The 20,854-nt window shown below is 38.6% G+C and overlaps 1 protein-coding gene across 1 annotated transcript in view; it reads right to left on the bottom strand.

Annotated features, from left to right (window-relative positions):
* TRAF3IP1 (TRAF3 interacting protein 1) overlaps positions 1-20,854 on the bottom strand; it is a 58,440-nt gene that overhangs the window by 11,627 nt on the left and 25,959 nt on the right. Inside the window, exons 7-13 of the mRNA XM_019472713.1 lie at positions 20,197-20,272; positions 14,394-14,492; positions 8,392-8,479; positions 7,571-7,654; positions 6,817-6,940; positions 6,630-6,666; positions 5,689-5,765 (exon numbers count right to left, since the gene is read on the bottom strand). Coding sequence (XP_019328258.1) covers positions 5,689-5,765; positions 6,630-6,666; positions 6,817-6,940; positions 7,571-7,654; positions 8,392-8,479; positions 14,394-14,492; positions 20,197-20,272 — 585 coding nt within the window. The remainder of the gene's footprint in view (positions 1-5,688; positions 5,766-6,629; positions 6,667-6,816; positions 6,941-7,570; positions 7,655-8,391; positions 8,480-14,393; positions 14,493-20,196; positions 20,273-20,854) is intronic.

The raw sequence follows: 20,854 nt of genomic DNA, 5'->3' as shown, positions 1-20,854 counted from the left end.
GGGGGGGGGTGGGTGTCCCCCAGTTCACATTTGATACGTCTAAAAAGAGCTGGACTTTTCAGACATACATAAACACCCCACCTCAGCCCCCAGAGCCAGTCTGCCTTACTTCACATTCAGTCCATGTTGGGGAGAGGTCAGTTCATAAAGCCTCGTGTATTTGGTGCAGTATTCAGCACACTAAGCAGAATCCTATGAGTCTGACCACACACATGCCAAGAGACAACTCTAGTGGTAATTAATGATAGCAGATAGTATTAATTCAGCCATAATGGCATATTGGGTGCCAGTCCTGCTCAGCTTTCCTCTTCTGCTCACACTGCTGAAACTCTGGGTCCACGACCTCCTCCTCTTGAAACAGCAGCCTCTTCCCTGTTCAAAAAGAATTTGCAATAAACATGTTCCTTGTGTTAACCAACTGCTTTCACACCAGTCTATGCCCCAGAAAAATATCCCAGCCAAACCCATTGATAAGCTTCTTGAAATATGTGAAAGTCACCTGTACTATGTCCTACAACACACTGCTGCTACACAGCTGATGCACTGCATCCTCTCCTAGGGATGGAGATCACAGCTGTCTCACTGCAATTTTATATATCCTTTCTGTTTAACATATCCATCTGCTGTCTCATGTTGTATTTATACGGTACCCACAGGAGAGAACATTTTGTGTTTTTGTGTGCAAAGGCCACAGCAAAGGAGCCATGATACCAGGAATATCACAAGAATGACAAAAATCCTGTTCCTGTGTTCACAGCTTGTAACACAATTACTTGGGGACCACAGGTTTTTTTCTGAGAGTTGGTAGTAGTGTAACAAGGACACTCAAGCATACACTCATTCAATTTAAGCTCCTGTGGTGCTTGCCCATAACCAGACTGCTTGGTACAGTTCCTATTTTTGAGGAATTGCATGCTTGCACCAAAAATTTCTCACTGCAGCTTTATTCAGATCACTGCGTTAACATCACATCATCATGAACAGAGCTGTCACACAAAGATGAAAGCCCTTCTGCAGGTAAGTCCTATTAAATTTTACCGTCAGCATTTCTTATGACATATTAAGCTGGCAGGATGCTGAGAAGCTGTGGTCTTGAATGGTAAGCCTCTTCAAAATACTTAAATGGTGGGACATATGAATACATCTGGTTAACATGACATGTTACTAATTGCATTGACTGGAGGGGACACCCAACATCGTACAGCTGATGGATTAATGTAAAAATCAATGACCTGAAAAACTTTAAACAAACAGAATCAGCAATGATTGTATTTGTTCTAAGCTTAGAAGTACATACTTAATTTATCACATTTGTAATTAAAGTTAATATTATCCAGGTGTTAAGCTATTTAATATCACTTGTTCCTAGCACAAACCTCAAAGCTGTTTCTTTTCTGAAGCCTGTGAACTGTATTTGGTAGTGCAAAGATGGGAATTCTGTGATCCCACTTGCTTAAACTATTTAATAACCTGCCTACATTTTCCACACATCAAATAAATGAAGTGGAATACAAAATGTAACATCTGTTTCTTTCTCTGTTTAACATTAGAGGGTTAGATTCTAAACAAATACATTTAGGAAGTCTTTTTAGGGATTTGTTAGGCTGAACACAGCTAATCAAGGCAGCAAAAACCTTGTGTATTTCCAGAATGACCTCTTTGTTTGACCTGAAAATTGTGTATATTATTTTAAGTTTCTGCACATGCAAAACCTAGATGATGAAAGTCCCAGTCTTCTTTCCTTTTCTCTTCTTTTTCTTTATTAAAACTTCTTAAAAAGCAAATGCATGTTTGGGAAACGCAGCACATAAAAGGTTTCAGAGGAATGCTTTTAACACAAATAAATGCTCCGCGGCGATCAGCAGTTAGAAGTCAAGGTGTGAAACATCCCCAAGAGTTCACCAGTGTTACATTTGGATTAAGTATTAATTCACCAACCTCACCTAATTTCTAGTTGATTAATCCACAATAAATCAGGTAGATCCATTGATCATTTTTTTGCTGAATATTGGACTTAATAAAGTATTAGCCAAAAGTTCCAGCACTCAGACTACAAACATTTTTTTCTCCCTTCATTTTCCCAACTGACAGAAGAACAAGGCTTTAAAGACTAATGAATATAACTGGGAAAAATATTTCATTTATTTTGTATGTATTGAATAGTTTAACAAAACGAGGGAAGATGAACATTCTTACTGACAGACACAAGGATAACCTTCATTTCATCAGATGTAATTTCCCAAAGCAAGTATTCTTTCAAATTTTCACTGGACTTTTGGTTACCTTACTCCAAAATACAGAAGTACAATTACATTTTACTCTCCAATGCATAATACATTTTGGAATACAGTTGCATACTGATGTAGAAGATATTTCTTCTGGAGAGTTTGATGGAAAACAAATTAAATAAAAGAGCTGACGGTCTGGGGAGAAATGGTCAAATCCCAGACTGATACTGCTTCCCAGCAGACTGCAGAGCTAGACCTGGCACAAAATCTACGGCCATTTGAACACAGCACACTGGCCAGAGTTCATTGACCCATTCTCGCAGTCCCATCAACTTCACAGGACATGGTTCCACTTGCCTGCCTAGACCACTTGGCAGGAATAAACCACTTGAAACTCCTCCTCCTTTTTAATTACTTTTGCTGCCTCTCTCCAAAGAGATTCCACAGACCAGTAACTATTCCTCCCAAAATTGCTAGTCTGCAGTCTCGCAAGAATAAACCTTGCCACTGCTTTCCTCGTGATGTTAGGAACAACCCTCAGAGATGAGACATGCTTATGATGCTAGGGCCACACGAGCATGCTAGACCCCCACCTGCTACCCTCTGCATATCTGGTCCCTGAAATATTCCCAGAGGCAACGCCACATTGGAAATGTATTTTTTACTTTTACTGTCTCCTGTGTCACAGTGTCTCTATCCTCTAAAATAAATTCCCAGGATTCAGTAATGTCTCCAGCTCATGTTTTCTGAACTACATCTGTCAAGTCCCAGTCACTAACTCCAAGCATTTTTAATCATTTTTTCCATTGATTTTTTCCTCTGCTGTCAGGAAAACTACGCTTCTCCTCTCTGGATCGCAACAACTTCAACAACATAATTTGAAAAGCAGTAGCAGCGAAGAAACCTACTGCAGTAGCAGCCAGCTGCTTGGATATGAGATCAGATGATATTCCAGGAGCTTCGCGTTGTATGCAAGTTTTCACGTGATGGACTAGGAAGTCAGCACGTTTTTTTCCAGAATTAGTTGTCTATTATCAGCGCTGCTAACACAGATCAGTGCTTCAAAAGACGCAACAAAAGACAACTGAATGAATGTTTTAGAGACTGAAAACGGGCAATGGGACTAAATGGTTATTGTAGAAGGACACAATGGGCCACGTGCATTTAAAAAAAAAAATCTAAGGGGTTAAAAGGGAATTGTTTTAGTTAGTTAGTTACTCTTATTCAGAAAAAAACCCCAGAAAATTTAGCACAAACACCAGAGGAAGCTTCCCGAGCATGAAACCCATGCGGTTTTGTAAACCCTCCCCCATTGTCCCTTTCTATGTCCAGTGCTTAAGTTAACACGACACAAGACCGAACAGTACAGCCTACAGCACAAATTATGTACTGGCAGAAGGCATTATTAAATGAACTACTACCAAAAACTTAGTCTTGAGACCGATGATTCAACAGCACCACCTAGTTACAAAACCAGGAACAGCTGTATCTCTTGTTCTAACAAGTGCCAGCTCAACATGCACTCCAGTAACGAGCTTTAAAGCTACTGCATAAACAGAGCAATATCAACTTTTACCCCTTCTTTTCTCCAGTTATACAAAGGCAGAACTTATTCAAGCAGGCAAATTTTCAGATCAGACATATTCATTAGAAATAGCCAACAGTGTTTCAATGATCAGTACACAGATGCTACAAGCTGCACATTTATAATAAATGGTATGTGATTCAGCAAGTTGGATAAAGCTTTAACTATTCATAATGGATTATGATCAGGAAACTAAAGGTGTTTTCCTGTCTTAAGGAGGATTAATTTTCTTCATTAACCTCAGCCCTTGCAATACATGAAAGGAATTTTCTTCCAGCTAAGCAGGCCTGGATCTCAGACAGTCCCAAACTTCAGATAGGAAGATAACTCCCCCCAAGGGTCTGACCTGCCTTCCCACTTTCTCAACTTGCTGGGGAAGAAATGAAAAGGCTGGTCTGTATGGCAGCATAACCCGTTACCACTGGACACAAAAGCATACGGGAGTATCTCTGTGTAAGAGGAGAGAATTGCTGATTTTACCCTCCCAAAATTCCAATCCTAAAAGTTAACACTGTGTCACTTTTGCTGCAGATTATAGAGGCAATTATAAAGTCATACAGGTTCTAGATAAGACCAGGTTTTTAAAACAGTCTACTGTCTATCATGGTTTTAGTCCCTCAGGGACATTTTTTTTTCTGCTGTACACTTTGCTCATAACCTATCATAATACCATTACTCATTGCCAAATTACTATAGCTGATAAAGCCAAAAGGGGCAGTCAAGTTGTCAAGGCTCCAAAAGTCACTACTGATTTCAGACAGCTATTTGAAAGAGCTTGATGCTCTGTGAAAAGCTGGACTCTTGAGGTCTGAGTTGCAGCAGCTTAAACAGTATGCCCAACTATAGATCATTCCTGAAAAAGAATATAGGTAGTAAAAACCTTCAATACTGAATTAACATTAAAAAAAAAAAATGAAAAGATGTGATTGGAATTGAAGACTTAAGAGTTCGTGAAAAGCATTCACCCTTCCAAAACATTATGTACCTGTCTGTATTTTTATAACAGCACTCTGCACTGCATTCCTCAGTGCCTCCTCACCGGCACACCAAACTAGATCAGTGATTTAGAAACTTGCCAAAGGGCCAGTGGATCAGAAAAGTCCATCTAAATGCTCTGCCTTTTGCTGCTTCTTGTAACATGAGCTTTGCAAGGCTGAAAAAACAAGAGCTTTCCAGTTGTAACAGGAAGACACTGAAATCAGGGGCGTTCAGCCTTTTGCTTTTGGTTTGTGATTGCTGCTAGACCCTTTCTACACCCCTAAAAAATACTGACAAAAACCCCAGCAACAACAAAAACCACTTTCCCTTTTCCCAGCTACTAATTGTGGAAAAAATCCAATCAAATCACTTCATAGATTCAGACCTGAATGCTGGGGTATGCTAGGACATTACTTGGGAAACATTTGGTGACACGAAAATACTTTATATGGTTAACTGCACCAGAGATCCCATTTTTTTAGACAATGATAATGATTGCTGGGCAATAGGATACCGCTCTTCAAATGCCCAGAGGACAGCTAAGATTGAAACAGTAACGGTGCAGCTGTACAAATGCACAGTGTGCCCTACTAGGGTAAGGCTGAAATGAGCACACTTTGTTACAGAAAACAAAAGTATAGGTTAAAGAAGGATCCCTGAAAAATTGTACTGGAATACTGAAAAAAACCCCAAATCACAAAAATTAAAGGTGAGAAAGAGAGAGCACTACACAGAGAAGGTAACAATACTTGACAGACTAATGGAGAGAAAAAGCAGCATAACACATCAAGGAGGAAAGCTTGATCATAAATGGAAAAAATGCTTTTAAGGCAGAGAAAAAGGTCATGATTACAATATTTAATATTCACAGTTCTTTGGAGGCCACTACCATCTTACCCTCTCTGTCGTCTTTGATGATTTCTGTGATGCCTCATAATCTTTCTTTGTTTCTAGGATTCTTTTTACAAGCCCACCTGTCAAAAAATCAGTATATTTCTCAGCCTTGGTTGGCACTAAAATGTTGTTTTAAACAACATTCAGACAATAAAATCAAAATCAACTGCTTAATTTTTTTTTAATATAAACAATTTTTAGAGCAACATGAACAGCATTCTATTATGTGTTTTAATTACTGAGATACAAGGTATTTGTTATTTGATCTATTTTCTCCAGTGTCCTCTAAATCAAATGGAATCATTAGTAGCATTTACTGAACGACTCTTGATACAGAACCAGATCCTTGAGCTGTATTAACACAAAGGCTTTTTCTTTGCACCTCTCCTTTGGAAGAATTCAAGAACTGCACACAGTATCACAGGTATATAGATAGACATATATATGTATTCCTTTACGAGGAATTTTTGGATACAGGTAAGCATATCTGCCTAAATCACATCCAGTGTAACCACAATGGAAGCCCCTGAATCAGAGATCTGAGGTCACCAGTAAGCATAAATGTTAAGAACCGGTCTGTCAATTTTTCTAAAAGCTTTTCTATACCTTCCCTTGACCAGCCAATACCATCTCATATCTCAGAGCTGACAAGCTATACCTGAGACTCAAAGAAACATTAGTTTATGACTTTTATGCAGAATTTTAAATCCTGCTGACATTAAAGTTGTATAGAAAATCTGTACTTAACATCAGTTGCAAATCCAGCTGCTCAACTAAACAAGACTGCATTTGATAAATAAATTCTGTTTTTCTTGAAAAAGTTGCAAGCTCCTACCCTCAGGAGGTATTCTGCTGCTTTATTCAGCATTTTAAGTATTCAGCATTTGGTTTAAACCCATGGTTTTATTCTATATATACATAAATATATGTAAAAGCAAACATACCGTGCTTTTCATCCTCAACCAGCTCCAATTCTGGCTCCTACACATGCAGGAAGAGAGCTTTAGTTGCAATAAGTTGGCATTGCTATAATATACAACTATGCAAAAATATTCAGCTAGAAGCCACTTAAACAAGTAAGTTACAAACAAAGTATGGAAAAAAGCTCTATAATTTGCAACATGAACAGACCATTTCCATCTCTGGCATTTCTGGCAGTGGCAGTGCTGCCTCCACCACAAACTGGTCATCATCATCATCATCAGAAATCTGCTGGTCTATGATCACATTTGAGACTGTTTTACCACTACCACTCCTGAAAAAGACACAAAGAAAATGAAAACCTTTTAAGATCTGTCCAAACCTATTAAGATCTATCCAGAATAGAAGGGACAGCAGTTCCCTCCCTTCCTCCCATAAAATAAATCAGCACCAACTAAAAGCACATCAAATTCTGTCATTTCCATTCACTGCCCAACTCTGAAAACAGTTAGCCATCCTTGTCTCGCATAAGGACATATATTTTCCTTCTAAACACACTTCTTCAGTGACTGGCACTTATCAGAGATCAAGTATGGCTGTTTCAGACTTTTTTGAGCATGGGATATTCACTGCATGTTTTACGAATCTCTTCTAGTGGTAGTTTAGATACCACTAGATACCCTAACGTTCTAGGGTTATCTGTTTCAGAGTTCCCAAAGGCAAAAAAATTAAATCATATTTATGAACTTCCAGATGTGACTACCAACCATAACTTTTAGATAATGCACTGGATTTGCAGAAACAATAAAACAAATAAAGCAGGTTTGAATTTTCCAGTATGAATCAATGAGCAGTGGGATGATCCATCCTAAAGCTGTTGAGCAGCAGGTGAGGCACAGAAGATCTGAGAATACTGTGGCACAAAAGCTAGAAACGTCTGCTCTGCATCTCCCACATTCCTTACCTTTCTGGAAGTAAGACCGCTGCGCTTTCTTGACGTTTTACTCTGGGCGGTGCTGGTCTTGCACTGCTAGGACGGGGAATGCGTCTGCAATAACAAAGAGGCTTTTTCATTTATACTATAAAAGGAAGCCTCACATGTCCTCCAAAGGAACAGACATGTAACACACGCATGAGCTGAGTAAACTAGCCAATGCATAACAACACTGAAAACATCCCCGGTATACAATCCAATATCACAATACTTGCTATCCTAGTAGGAGTCTAGGAAAATCTAGAAAATGTGTCCTAAAACAAAGAAAACTGTGATTCTGTGTAAAACCACCTCTTGATTTGTCTCACTAAAAAATAACCTGTATACAACACAGTTATTTACCATTAACAACACAAACTGCAATGTAAACGGGGAAAAAAAGCCATTTTCACAAGTGATGCAATTACACAACCCTTTGCTGGGCAAAGAAAAAGTAAATTGGGATTTAGGAGGCAAGTTCATCTTATCCATAACACCATACTTAGGAAAGTCACGTATGTCATACAATGTTCTTCTCATTAGACTCTCCACACGTCCCTCATATTTTAATAACATTACATTAAAGCACTTCATAGATTAAGAAAGTAAGTCCAAAACACTTCACAATGTAAAGTTTTCTTTATAGAAGGACATGAAAGTGAATAAAGGGAACCATACGTGGGATAATATTTATTTTTTTGGTACCACTAGCAGAAATGTACTGCTCCAAGTTTCCTTGCTGTTTTCAAATGGACTGTTACCTCCAGACACATCATAGTTTGATTCAAACAGAATAAAGGATAGAAACAAACCTTTGGATGGGCTGAGGTGGAAGATCGCTAGGTACTTCACCATTTTCAGACACTGCAGGCTTTTTGGGAGCCATGTTCTCTGCTTCTTCTATTAAATGAAAAAAAACATACAATTTTAGCTTAGTTGGCAAGGCAAATCTAACTTTTCTTACGACAGTATTTTTGTGTCTTATCAGCACTATACTTGAATATGTGCTCATGAAATACGTCACAACAAACTTTTTAAATTAGAAATAAAATTCTATAAGCTTATATAAAAGTTAAATATCTTGTGAACTTCCAGTTTTTAAACACCTCTGAGCATTCACAATTCAAAAGGGACACAGAAAAAACATTTAAACTTTATTTTTTATTTGTTTCTTAATATTGTGAAATTCCCTTATCTGTGAAAATGACATCATTGCATTCAATTCTTCCACAGTCGCATGGTAACATTTGCAATGTTTCAAGTTGCTCATTATACAAAATCGTAAGAGGAAAAACCGTATATTATAATATACGTATATTATAATAAACTATATATTCTCTATGCTTGGGTTTTTAAACCTTTCTTCTCTATGCTGGGTTTTTTTTAAACCTTTCTTTTGTTTACCTTAACTACTTATTTTCCTCTACTGCTATTCTTAGTTGACCCAGATTTGAGCAGGGCATTGGAGTGGCTGACCTCCATCTGTCCATCCCTTTCAACATGAAGGATTCTATGATTCAAGGATGAGGACTTCTTCTGTAATCCCACCATAGTTATGCTCTCCACAGGGTTGACCCCATTTGCAGTTTAAATCAGACAGAACCAGTTTAACCACTCCTTCCCAGTTGACAGGTTTCCCACCGAGTTACTCTGACCAGTCCAGTGCAGTTAACAGCATGAACCCACACCTGCCAAGCTCAGGTTAGACCATTCTCTATAACGGCCGAGAACAAGATGAATGACATCTTTGTCTTGACAATCTAACTGCGCAAGATTATGGACATCATTCACCACTTTCTGCTTTAGCATTTCTACAAATAATTTTGGTAGGTAAAAAGCATTCGATGTTGGATTCCATCTAGAAAGCTTGCTCAGATGAATAATCTGTTGGTAAGTATTTCTTCCATATAATGCCACACACAGAAAGGACTCCTCTAACACTGTTGTCCACTTCAGTGTCCCTCTGCTCTGAAATCACCAACAAATGGAACCATTGAAAGAAAAAAGGCCAAGGCAGCTGGGCTTTTACCAGCCCAAATTTAGGCCAAGAAATGCAAGTATCTTTCCTGGCATCTACTGCATTCCACTTTCCTAATGGGTTTATGCGTGTTCTCTGAACAGCCATTTCACAGGTAGGACCTCATTTAGAACTACTGAACAGTACATGTACTACATTTTTATACAGTGTATTAATTCTACATATGGTCCACTGGAGAACATAAGGAAGATAACTAAATATATTTAACAACCTTAAGTGCTATGTTAAGTCTTCCCTCAGTCTTACTGGTACGGGAACAACCACTGTGCATCAACCAGTCCTACGGTCACTGGCACACGAGATGGAGCAGTCCCTATGTTAAGACTAAGCCAGGCCCAAGTCAGAAAGTTGAGTTCTGTTGCTAGTTGTACCATGAGCTTCTTGTGCTTCCCTGGGTACCTAATTTAGTATTCCTGCCTAACGGATGCGATAGGGATTTCAAAATTCCCCTTCCACACAGCAAAAGGCATTTTCCCACATGATGGAGATAACAAAGTATGGAGAAATAAAACCCAGAGGTCTGCTCCTTAATAAAATATTTGATTTTGCATAAAGGCTCTGCTTGGAGCCTGCACATGCAATCACAGGAGCTGACACAGCCCACTGGTGACTGTGGGTACCCCAGGTAGGTCAGACAGAATGAAGAACTCTTTCGCAGCTTTTATGCAGACAGGCTTGAGGAGAGGCATGAGCACATCCAGGATTTTTAATTTTTTGTGTGTCACATTCAGTCCGTCCATAGGACAGCTTCACTTCTCATACTGGAAAGCCACCACTGACCTTTGGCACAGCAGGTTTCTGCAGGTTTGTGGGAAGCATGTACAGTCCTCCCTTGCCTCTATAGACACCCAGCTCCCAGGAAAAAACACCTGCAAGAACCGTTATTTTTGTTTTCAAAGATACAACTACCATTAAGCAAGGACGGCAGCCTGCTAAAGAAATATAGCTTTTGGAGCAGTTATCAGCCATAGTCAAGGTCTCAGCTGATTTCTGGCTCTCGCTACATCCCAACATGCATCATGCTGACATAACAGCTGCTCACGAGATAGAAAGTCAACAGTTGCAAGGAGTCCTGCAAGCATTCATTTACTCTGTATGAAAAATGAGCATCTCCAAAATCTTACTTCCCTGGTTCATCCCAGCCCCAGAGCACCAGTGGAGACAGAGCAGTGATGGTATCACAGCACAGTGCTGTGACACCTGCACAGAGCAAACTAAGAGATGCTTCAGGGACCCCCTATATACCAGATTTCCAGGAGATTTCCAGATTCACTGCCTATTACTGGCCCAATTATCCAGTTATTTGAGGTAAGGTTTTGTGGATCACTTTCACTTTTAGTATGAACAGAAGCCACAAAGGCAACAAGTAATAGGAGGAGGGAAACAAAGTCATGTACTAACATTAAGAAAATGGAAATCATACATTTCATTAATCTGGTTGTTGCAATAACTACCTGTAATATATTGAAAAAGTTCAAAACAGGTTCTGCTTATTTTCAAGTTAGAACCCATAAAGTGCTTTAAACTATTACTTCTTTTTTCTTTTTTTTTTCTTTTTTTTCTTAAACACTTAACCCAAAGCACAAAGCACTTTCATAGATGGCTTTTTGGTATTCTTTTAAATAGAAACTACTTGGATAAAGTCTACTCAAAGCATTCAAACAACTAAATTATGTTTTGTTACAGTTTAAAAATTCTTTAATACAGAGCATAAAAGGAAAAAAAGCACTAAACTAGAGAAGTGCTTCATTTATTAAAAAACACTGTTTTTTCTACTAGAAGTTTTTAACTATCATTGGTATGTTCAGTGCTGGTCTTTTGTCACCATAATGTTACCGAGTCGCTGGCAAATTCACCTGGAAATAACAAATACGATGATTTTTCAGGTAAGTTATATAAATTCTTTAATAACAATCTCACCAAGTTAGGCATGAAGCACACAACAAGAACTACAGCCAGCTTCTTACTTGGGAACTACTACTGGGGCAGGGAGAATAGGGACGAACACATTAGGGAGTGTTTCCAACAAACTCACACTTGTGTGCTAAAGCCATCAATGTTCTGGTCACTAAGCTGAACACACTCATCAGAAATGAAACTTTTTTAAAAAGTCAAAAGACAGTGGAGGATCAAAATGTTTCTCTTGATAGAATATCTGAGTAGACACTCCTGAAAGTTAAATGAGATGTGTAAAAGGTGAATTGTATAGATCTGAACAACAGATTTGAGAGGCAAAGCCATGCCAATCTACTTTGAACTAGGAAAGCACAGGGACTGCTCACCCCTCAAAGTAAGTTTACGCAGTCTGTAAATATAAAAATTAAAGGTCCAGAGGAAATTCAGAAGCAGTTCACGGGTTGTAATACTTTAAGTAGTCCCAAGTACCCCCTAAACCCTTGAAAACCTTGTGGAAGAACTATCTTCAGCTCTTCTCTGACTAACCTACTCCAAAGGTAAGTTTGGAGTTGCAGAAGGGCAGCGACTGTGACTTTCAAACAGTTTCAACACCCAGTTTCCATTTAATTCCACTGGAGTTAGCTGGAGTATAAATCTAATGCACAATTAACCAACCAAAAGGTATCATGGACCAGCTACACAAGCAAACAAGACAGTGCCTAAGCATCTTGCAAGGACTGTGACTTCCAGGATACAGTGACAAACTAAGCAGAGTTTCAGTAGTTTCCTAAACCCTTCCACTAGTGTAAACTGGCACTGCCACCAAATAAGCACTCCTGCCTTCACACTTCCCATTCCCTCCCATTAGCACATGCATTCACACACTGCCTGGAGAACTGGATCAGCACAACTCTGTTTCAGACACTGCCCTCCCAGCCCTTTTGCCAAGCTGGTGGAAAGGATGTTCATATTTTACATATACACCAGTTCTCTGCAGATGGGGTGGTAGGTGGCTGTGATGGCTCAAATGAATGAGTGACATCATCTTAAGCTTACTTTGAGATAAACTTTAGAAAGCAGCCTGGTACTACTCCTCCCAGAGAAGCGCACCTCAACGTAATTAACAAAACTGTGAGAAGATAAACTTCTTTATCTTTTTGGGAGTGAAACCCCCAAAAAAGCTCATTTTAGAATTTAACAAGGTTCAGGAAAAATCTTACATAATCATCAGCTTCTGAAAAAGCCTCATGCAGGCCTACACTTTTATAGAGTGACTGTGAAATCCAACTGTTCCTCCCTTCTTGCCACAGTGGGTGCATTTATGTGCACATATCTCAAGAAAGTGAACCTAAGTAACTTCAGGAGTGTATGAGCAAATAGATGAGGCAGGCCAAAACACCCTTTTGCTAGAAAGCTTTAAACATATACTTTTTATTTAAGAGGCTACCATGAACTAGCCAGTGAGGATTCCTAATGGAGGACACCAAGGGAGAATAACTGATATGCTGACAAATCCTCATTTATAAAGAAGAAAAAAAAACAAACCCACAATGGAAAGGTTCAGAGCCTCAATGCTCAGAAACAGAATGTAAGACTGAAGCAGAATGCAGAAATAATACTCCAGAAGATCCAGGAAAATAAGTTTATTTCAGTCAGTAAACAATGTTTTTAAAATCCTATAAATGATTCTTCCTTTGGAAACTTTCATTTGCAGTTAAAGACACAAGAGCACGGCAAGAAGGGACAGGTGATCACTGTCTTATGATTACTCCAAATAGCATCCAACTCAGCTATCTGCAATGACTGTTCTTATCGACTGTCATAATTGATTTCACATTCCAACTGTGAAAGCTATTAAATGTGTGAATGACAATTTCACCTCTATAAGAACTTACAGAAAATTAAGGTTCACTAATGTACTACGACGTTACACTATCTTACTGAATAAAGCTGAAAATAAAGACCAGTTGATACAATATTTGGTTCTTATACCACCTGAGAATCCAATCCAAATCAATAATGAACCTGGGGGTACTCCTCTTACAAACATTCAAATTATAAATAGAGGAATATAAAGTTATATTCTGTAACAGATACATTCCAATAGACAAGACAGCTCCAAAAAATTAAAAGGAATTAGCATGGAAGTTCTCCCATTTGTGTAAGGTCACACAAATGTCTTGGCTGACCGTCTACATTTCATTAGACTGACACAGCTATGACACCCTGAAGGCCACAGGTGGACTGGGAAACAGCCTTTGACCTCCCACATTCATGGTATCACTCTCCCAACTAGGTCAAGCATCTGGATCTGGAGAAAACAAAAACGTAGCTTTTTGCTTAAACCTCAGTTCTTCCTCCTACATTTTGCTTCCATGGCTCCATGTATACCGTAGCTGGATACAAATACCTCATTAGCAACGTATGTCTTGGGGGCTATATACAGCTTGAAAAAAAACCAGAGAAATAAGAATGCAGAGATGGAATTTTCCTCTAAAATCCTGTAAAATGCAAACAATAAGCGAGACTCCCAAATACTTGTACAAAAAGGCAATGTGCAACGATTCAGTTCTTATATAGAACAAGTCACCAAGGGATTCAGGTGCAGCAGCCCTAGCATTTTCCTTGGGACACTGTAAGCACTGGTGTCTTTGAAAAGTTGCATAAGAGTAAGGAGAGAAAATAGAAGTAAATGTTTTATCAGGGAACATACATTTTTAAAACCAGGACATTAATCACAAGATGTGATTAATACACAAGGCAGCAGTTGGATTAAGTGTAAGTCACCCTCCTTAAATCATTTTGCTGCATGGATTCAAGTTCGACCCCAAAGCACTCAAGTTAGACTTTCCAAGGCAGTCAAGTTTTTATTCTCCCTACCTTTCTGTTTCACTGCAAGTCCTGGTTCAGCTTTCTCTTGCAGTTTAGCAACACTGTCCCCTGAAATTCTATCTGCCATGCTCTTCGTTTCCACAGTTCCTATAACAAAACGGTTTATAGTCATATGAAACCAAAGATACAATAAAAATTTAAAATAAAAAGCCATGCTAAATACCTGTTAGACTTACAGTATTTACCTAATAAAGTCTAAGTAATTGCTAAAAATACACAATATTGTTTGTATACTACCTGGAATGCATAATGCACTTCGGTTTGTTTCAAAGGCTTTAGCTTTAAACACATTTCATACTAAAGCCATTAAGAAATTTCAAGCAAGAAAAGCTGATTTCTGGTGGCTGAACTTCACAACTTGCTCGTAATACCATAGAAGAGCCTAGTCCACAAATGCTGTTCACTTTTGATGCTACCTAAAACAGTTTCATTTTTGCAAAAAAATGAAAGACCATTTAATCTACCAATTGTCTTAAATTAATTCCCCCAGTTACAACAGGACGATGTTCCCAAAAGCAAAGTAACACACAGTGGAAGAAAGCTGTAACATTCAGGTATACATCTGATTTCTAAATTATCTGTCCAGGGAGAAGAGACATTCGGGGCAGATGGACACAAAGGAGAAACGATTCAGCTCCACTTGTACATCATTCCTGAAAATATACCTGTGCATTGAACACACGTGGTCAAGAAAAGTTAAACTATTCATACAGTTTGTCAAGATATGTACAGAATGGGTAGAATATTTAGCTTTAGTCTTATCATTAAAAATATACACACACACACACACACCCCTTCACTTGGAATAATATGTTCAGTTCTCACATTCCTCAAAATGCAGCAAAAGCAGAATAAATTCAGAAATAGGCAAGATTACAGATACAGAAAGAGCATGCGTGATTAAAACAGAGGTACCAAAAACGCTGCTCAGGAACTGAACCCAGCGCTTCCAAATCTCCTTATCTGCAAACAGGTAACTGTAATGCAAAGGTAAAGAACAGATTCACAGGGCCCCTATCTACAGCCAGGACACCTCAGGTAACTTTTCCACCACCAGAACAAATGAGCAAACAGTTTTGATAGCACAGGAAGAGATTTACCAGATAGAGCCCTCCCCAATGCTTGGGTTGAAACATCCAACACTTCCAAAACCAGCGATGAAATTACTGCATGCAGCATAAAGCTGAAGCTTTCAGGACGTACAGATCAATAGCGGAGGATCTACTCCTCCACCCATGCCACAGGAAGCATCGGCAAAGATACACAGTCCATTGCAGCAGAAATGCTGAGTTCTACTAGTTTAGGAGGAGATTAACACACAGTAGAGAAAGGTCAACCAGCACTTTCACTTACCTGTGCTGACTAAGGCCAGGATGAATGGTCATTTAATAAAAGTGAAACTAGCATTTAAACATTCATCACCAACCTATACAGCAGTGCTACAAGTTACCCATAAGGTGTGGAGCTTAGCAGAAAAGTCAAACCAACGGTGGAAAGTGAAGCACTTTACTCCATCATTTCCATTTAGAAAGTAATTCAGTGTCTGAAAGGAAACCTGTTCAGATCTCAACTAAGAGCAACTGCAAGTTTAAAAAAAAATTACGTTCAATTTATCAATCAACTTCTAAATTAGCAAAAATGGTCTCTATTGCGTGATACAAGTTTTGCTGCAAGGCATGTTGGAACTATAAAAGCAGTCATTGCCTGAGTGGTAATTAATGTAACTATAAAAAAAAAAACAAACCACCCAAAAACATTTGCTCCAATACCATTAGGAATTTGTTCATAATAGAGGTGAGCAAATGCTGGTATAACTTGTTTTAATTACCAGGATAGCAAATATACCTGGTTTTACTTAACTAGTCTTCCATTCACCACTTCAGTTTTATTTATTACAAGTTTAGTCATGACACTAGCCCTTGTGTGTTCTCCTGTTGTGCATTTATTTATCTCCAGTTAATATTAGAAAATACAGAAATCTCTGATCATCACCACCAGTAACTACAGAGACCAGCGTGCAACAGGCATCAGCATAGCTCCAGGAGGTTTTTAATACCCTCTGGACAACTTACTGGAGCACCTCTGAGCCTTACTCACCTACTGCAGCTCTGCTGCGTTAGAACAAAAAGAGGGCTAATGCCCCAAAGTATTTATCACTTAGGTAAACTGAAATTTGAGTGCGCTGGCCTGCAGCATCATGAAAAGAGGAGTATTTTAAAATATTTACCTTAAAGCCAAAACACGGGATAAGTCATTAAGCGTATTTCTTCTATCAGAAAAACTGGATCCAGATTTTAAAGAAGGGATGATCCTCTAAAATGGGGCGTGTCTGGTCACTGTAGTTTAGTGCCAGTTCAGGCTTTAAAACAAATATTCAAATCTTGGGAAATAAAAAAGTTATAGGATCAGCTAAGGATCACTAAGTAGTAAAATAAGACTACATTTAATGGAATCCAGATGGTATTTTTCATCTACAAAATTATTAAAACCTCACAGCACATAAGTACGTGAGATGTAGCATAAAATTTTCAATTTTCGAGCACCAACTTGAGTTAAGCTCCTAAGTCAACAGACGTTCATATCCAAACTGCCAGATCTTTCTCAAAGTATTTAAGGTGCCTAAACATACTTTTAATTTTTTCCCCAAGTCCTTTTGAAAACATGGCTATTGGTTGATATGAAAACACTACCCAAGCTCTGATATAACTTCAGTATTTTGCCTCAGACACATGGAAACCTACTAAAACACAAACCCAATGAAAATGTGGATGCTTGCGAAGACACAGCAACATGCAATCTCTTCACACAGATTAAAAATAGTGACATTGGCAGATTAAGTGTATGAAGATCTTCATGCTTCATTAGTCTAAACAGTATGCTTTTAGCCAGAATTAGCTATTTAAAAGGTATCAATTCAGAGGTGTTATTGTATCTTCTGAACTGAGATGTTAAACTGATTTATGTACAGTGACTTCTTCATTAGAAATAAAATATCAGCTCCCAGGGCACAAAATCATTGAAAGAAAACTTGAATCAGAGTAAATAATCAGGTCACCGCAATAGGAGTAGGAGGGAAAAGGGCATTTAAATGCAGACAGAAATTGCAGTTACACCGTTATATGAGCTCCAGTTAGCAGCCAGTTTTATTCCTTACCTATGTGTTTCTCTAGGCTCTTCCTCTTGGCTTTCTTACACAAAGGGCTAGCAGTACTACGTTTAGATTCCTTTCTTCCTGATGTGAAAGTATTAACTACTTGGGATATTCTGAAGAGAATCTAGTTTCCATTTAGTATGCAAATACAATATTTAATACACTTACATACAAAAGCTGGTGACATAACCAACTGCAATGAAGCACCTTCACAGATAAGATAAAATTATTTACTTATTTGTAAAGCCTGGCACAACTGTCTATTATACTCAGTTAAAACTATCTCAGGACTAAAATCTTCACTTAAATCTTGTCTAAAGAGACAAAGAAAAATGACTAATGCAGGTGCAAAGCAGATGAGGAGGAATGTTTATTGATGATTGTACCATTTGTTAGATAGCTCCAGTCAACAAAGACTCAGAAGAGGTTATCATCCAAAGGCTGGTAAAATGGCCTGTAATCAATACAGTTACAGTTTATATCAATCCACTTCCTAATGGGCAAGCACAGATACCACAGATCTATTATCACAGGTGACAGTCTTGACAGACTTAGTGTGGAGGAGTGGCTGGTACAGCAGGGGCACGATCTAGGATCCGTGAGCAACCCATGTTTTTAACAGTAGCAGGGATATGCTGACAAAGACGGCTGGTGACCTTGACCATCCTTCCCTGGGCAGAAGAAGGAGCCTCGCCACATGATGAACAACAAAAGCGGAACAACACCCGGGATAAGGAGGAGGCAGAGATCGGCGAGACCAGCCGGCAACTACCAATGAGAAGGGTGTTGTGAACGCGTGGACAGCTGTGATTAACCAATTATAGGTTGTTATGAAGCGTGTGTCTGAAGGTGTTGTGAGTGCATGTATAGCCGTAATTAACCAATCATAAGTTGTTAGGAACCGCAATTAGCCAATCATAAGTTGTTAGGAAGCGCGTGTTCATAGTAGATAACTATATAAGCCCTGTTATAAGTGTAAATAGAGGAGGATGACCATACTCATATTGAGATCCATCATTACTCCGGATTCGCACTCCCGCTCCGCCGTCGAAACTGGGAAACTCCGACACCTAGTACCAAAGCAAGGACGAGATGACTACAGAGCTACTTCCTCATCTGCTGTCAAGACTAGCACAGCCAGGATTCAGTTTGGAGTCCTGGCACTGCACACCCATCAGGTGTGACGGCCACAATGCTACCAGGGGTGACTCCTGGCCGGCACAAAGAGATGGGCCTTTTACAGATTCTCATTTCCTGCTGATAATTCCTCGGTAACAAATAAGGACCTGGCCTTCCTTCCCCAGCACTCTCAACAGAAAAGCCACAGGGCTTGGTTCCTTACACCTGTCTGAGCTAGTGGAAGACGACATGGGATAGGATTCAGTAGTGATGATACCCAGATCACCTTCCCTGTCCAACTCAAATCACAAGGTCCTAGCCTGACACCAGTCCAATGCAATACAGTTGACCACGGCTGTAATGACAGACATTGGAGAGAGTCAAAGATCTACAAACATGTGCCATTTTTTCAATACTCAGAGGAATCTTCTCTAATCATCAAATGCCAGAGGTTCTGCTTAACACCTTATCTTCATCTGTTCTCCAGCTTACACTTGCAGTATCGTAAATGTCTCAAGCTATGGAAGTCACTCAGAAAGGTTTGGCTAGTCTTGAATTCGCCCAGCCATCTTTTCACTGAAGAAACCTCAGAAAGTTTACACAAATGTGGATGGTTTAATGTACTCCTTATCAAACACACACCCAGGGAAATTCCTTTTTGCACTGGCCAGTACTCAGTTAATCTCAGGGAACATGCCTTTTTTTGTTTTGTTTTGTTGATTGGGTTTTTTTTACAAATATGATCTTTTCATTTATAAACCCAAAATTTCTAAAGACCAAACACTAAGACTTCAGATCCTTGAGAAATGATGAAAAATTCAGAAAATAAATGAAGTTTGGATTCCCTAGCCAAATTTAGGAAAAGTACTCTTCCTAAATATTAGTAAGTGATGAAGTTACAAATTTAGGGTTCATGGCTGTATGATTTATCCCTAAAGGAAAGCACATCTTGCCTCACAGATGTCTTTCATCCTACTAAAAAAACCTTAAACTACCTATCTTAAGTCTTACTAAAACAAAAATACTGCTCTGCTGTAAAGATTTAACAAACCTTTACATGTGACCTTATGTAAAGGTAACATGGAATAATTTTATCAACTCAGACATACTGTCCACTAATCCCCAGTGATAGAAGAAAAAAAAAAAGCCTCCCAAAGTTTGGGAAGGCATATTTGTCTGAACTTGCTAGATTCTGAAGCAAAGAAACAGTTCTTGTGAAACTAATAGAAATAGTTGTAGACCAACTAAAAAAGCCCAGTCAGAGAGAACATAATAAATATCAAGAGCAGGCTGAATTTATATCTGCAATTGCACATGAGGAATGCGAGCAAACTGAACTGAGTACCACTTTCTATGTATCGAATCCATGCAGAAAAAATTTCTGTTGGATTCATGAATGCAGACTGGGACTATAAAACAAGCACTGATAAATAATAAACACTGACATTTAAGTATTTATGCTTTTCCTATTCAATAACCCTCCAGCATATTTAATAGAAATAATATCCTCCCTCTAGTTACCTTCTTCTTCGGGTCTGGCGCGTTGCCTTGATCCTTTTGTTGAAGGCTGCCTTGATATTCCTGCAGGATTTTCACTCTTTTAAAAAAAAAAAAAAGCCCACAAATTTATGTAATTGTATATAAAAAATTATATATATATAAAATTTACTTACATTTGTTGCTTTTTTTATCTATATGTACTATATATAAAAAATATTCACTTACAAAACTGACCCACACATAGACTTGACATATTCTTAATCTTCTATTTTCCTCAAAGTCTGCAGGTATTATTCCTGGATACATGCTAGCTATTTTCTTTTAAATGAACCTATATGATTAGATTTCATTATTGTAAAGACAACATCCAAATGTGAACTAAGAGTATCCAAGGCAGAGCAATCCTGTGAAACCTGTAGAGCATCTATGATGTCACTGCTGGTCTTGGGTCACAATGCTTAGCTATCAGTGAGCTACCGAAAGGAGTAAGATGCTTACGATCACCTATATGTTTCAGCTACATCAGATACACAGTTCCTCTTTAACCTTCTGGGAAGTGTTTTAAATTGCATTCCAAAATAGAAGCAAAGACTAAAAAACTGTGCCACTAGACTTGCACAGTCCTTTACTCAAATGGCAACTTTCCTGGACAAAGACCCTGGACAAACTAAGAAATGGG

The sequence above is a fragment of the Aptenodytes forsteri genome, unplaced genomic scaffold (assembly GCF_000699145.1).
Source record: "Aptenodytes forsteri isolate BGI_AS27 unplaced genomic scaffold, ASM69914v1 Scaffold443, whole genome shotgun sequence".
NCBI classification, from domain to species: Eukaryota; Metazoa; Chordata; class Aves; order Sphenisciformes; family Spheniscidae; genus Aptenodytes; species Aptenodytes forsteri.
The sequence above is the reverse complement of the archived record's forward strand: the minus strand, read 5'-3'. Positions and strand labels throughout refer to the sequence as shown.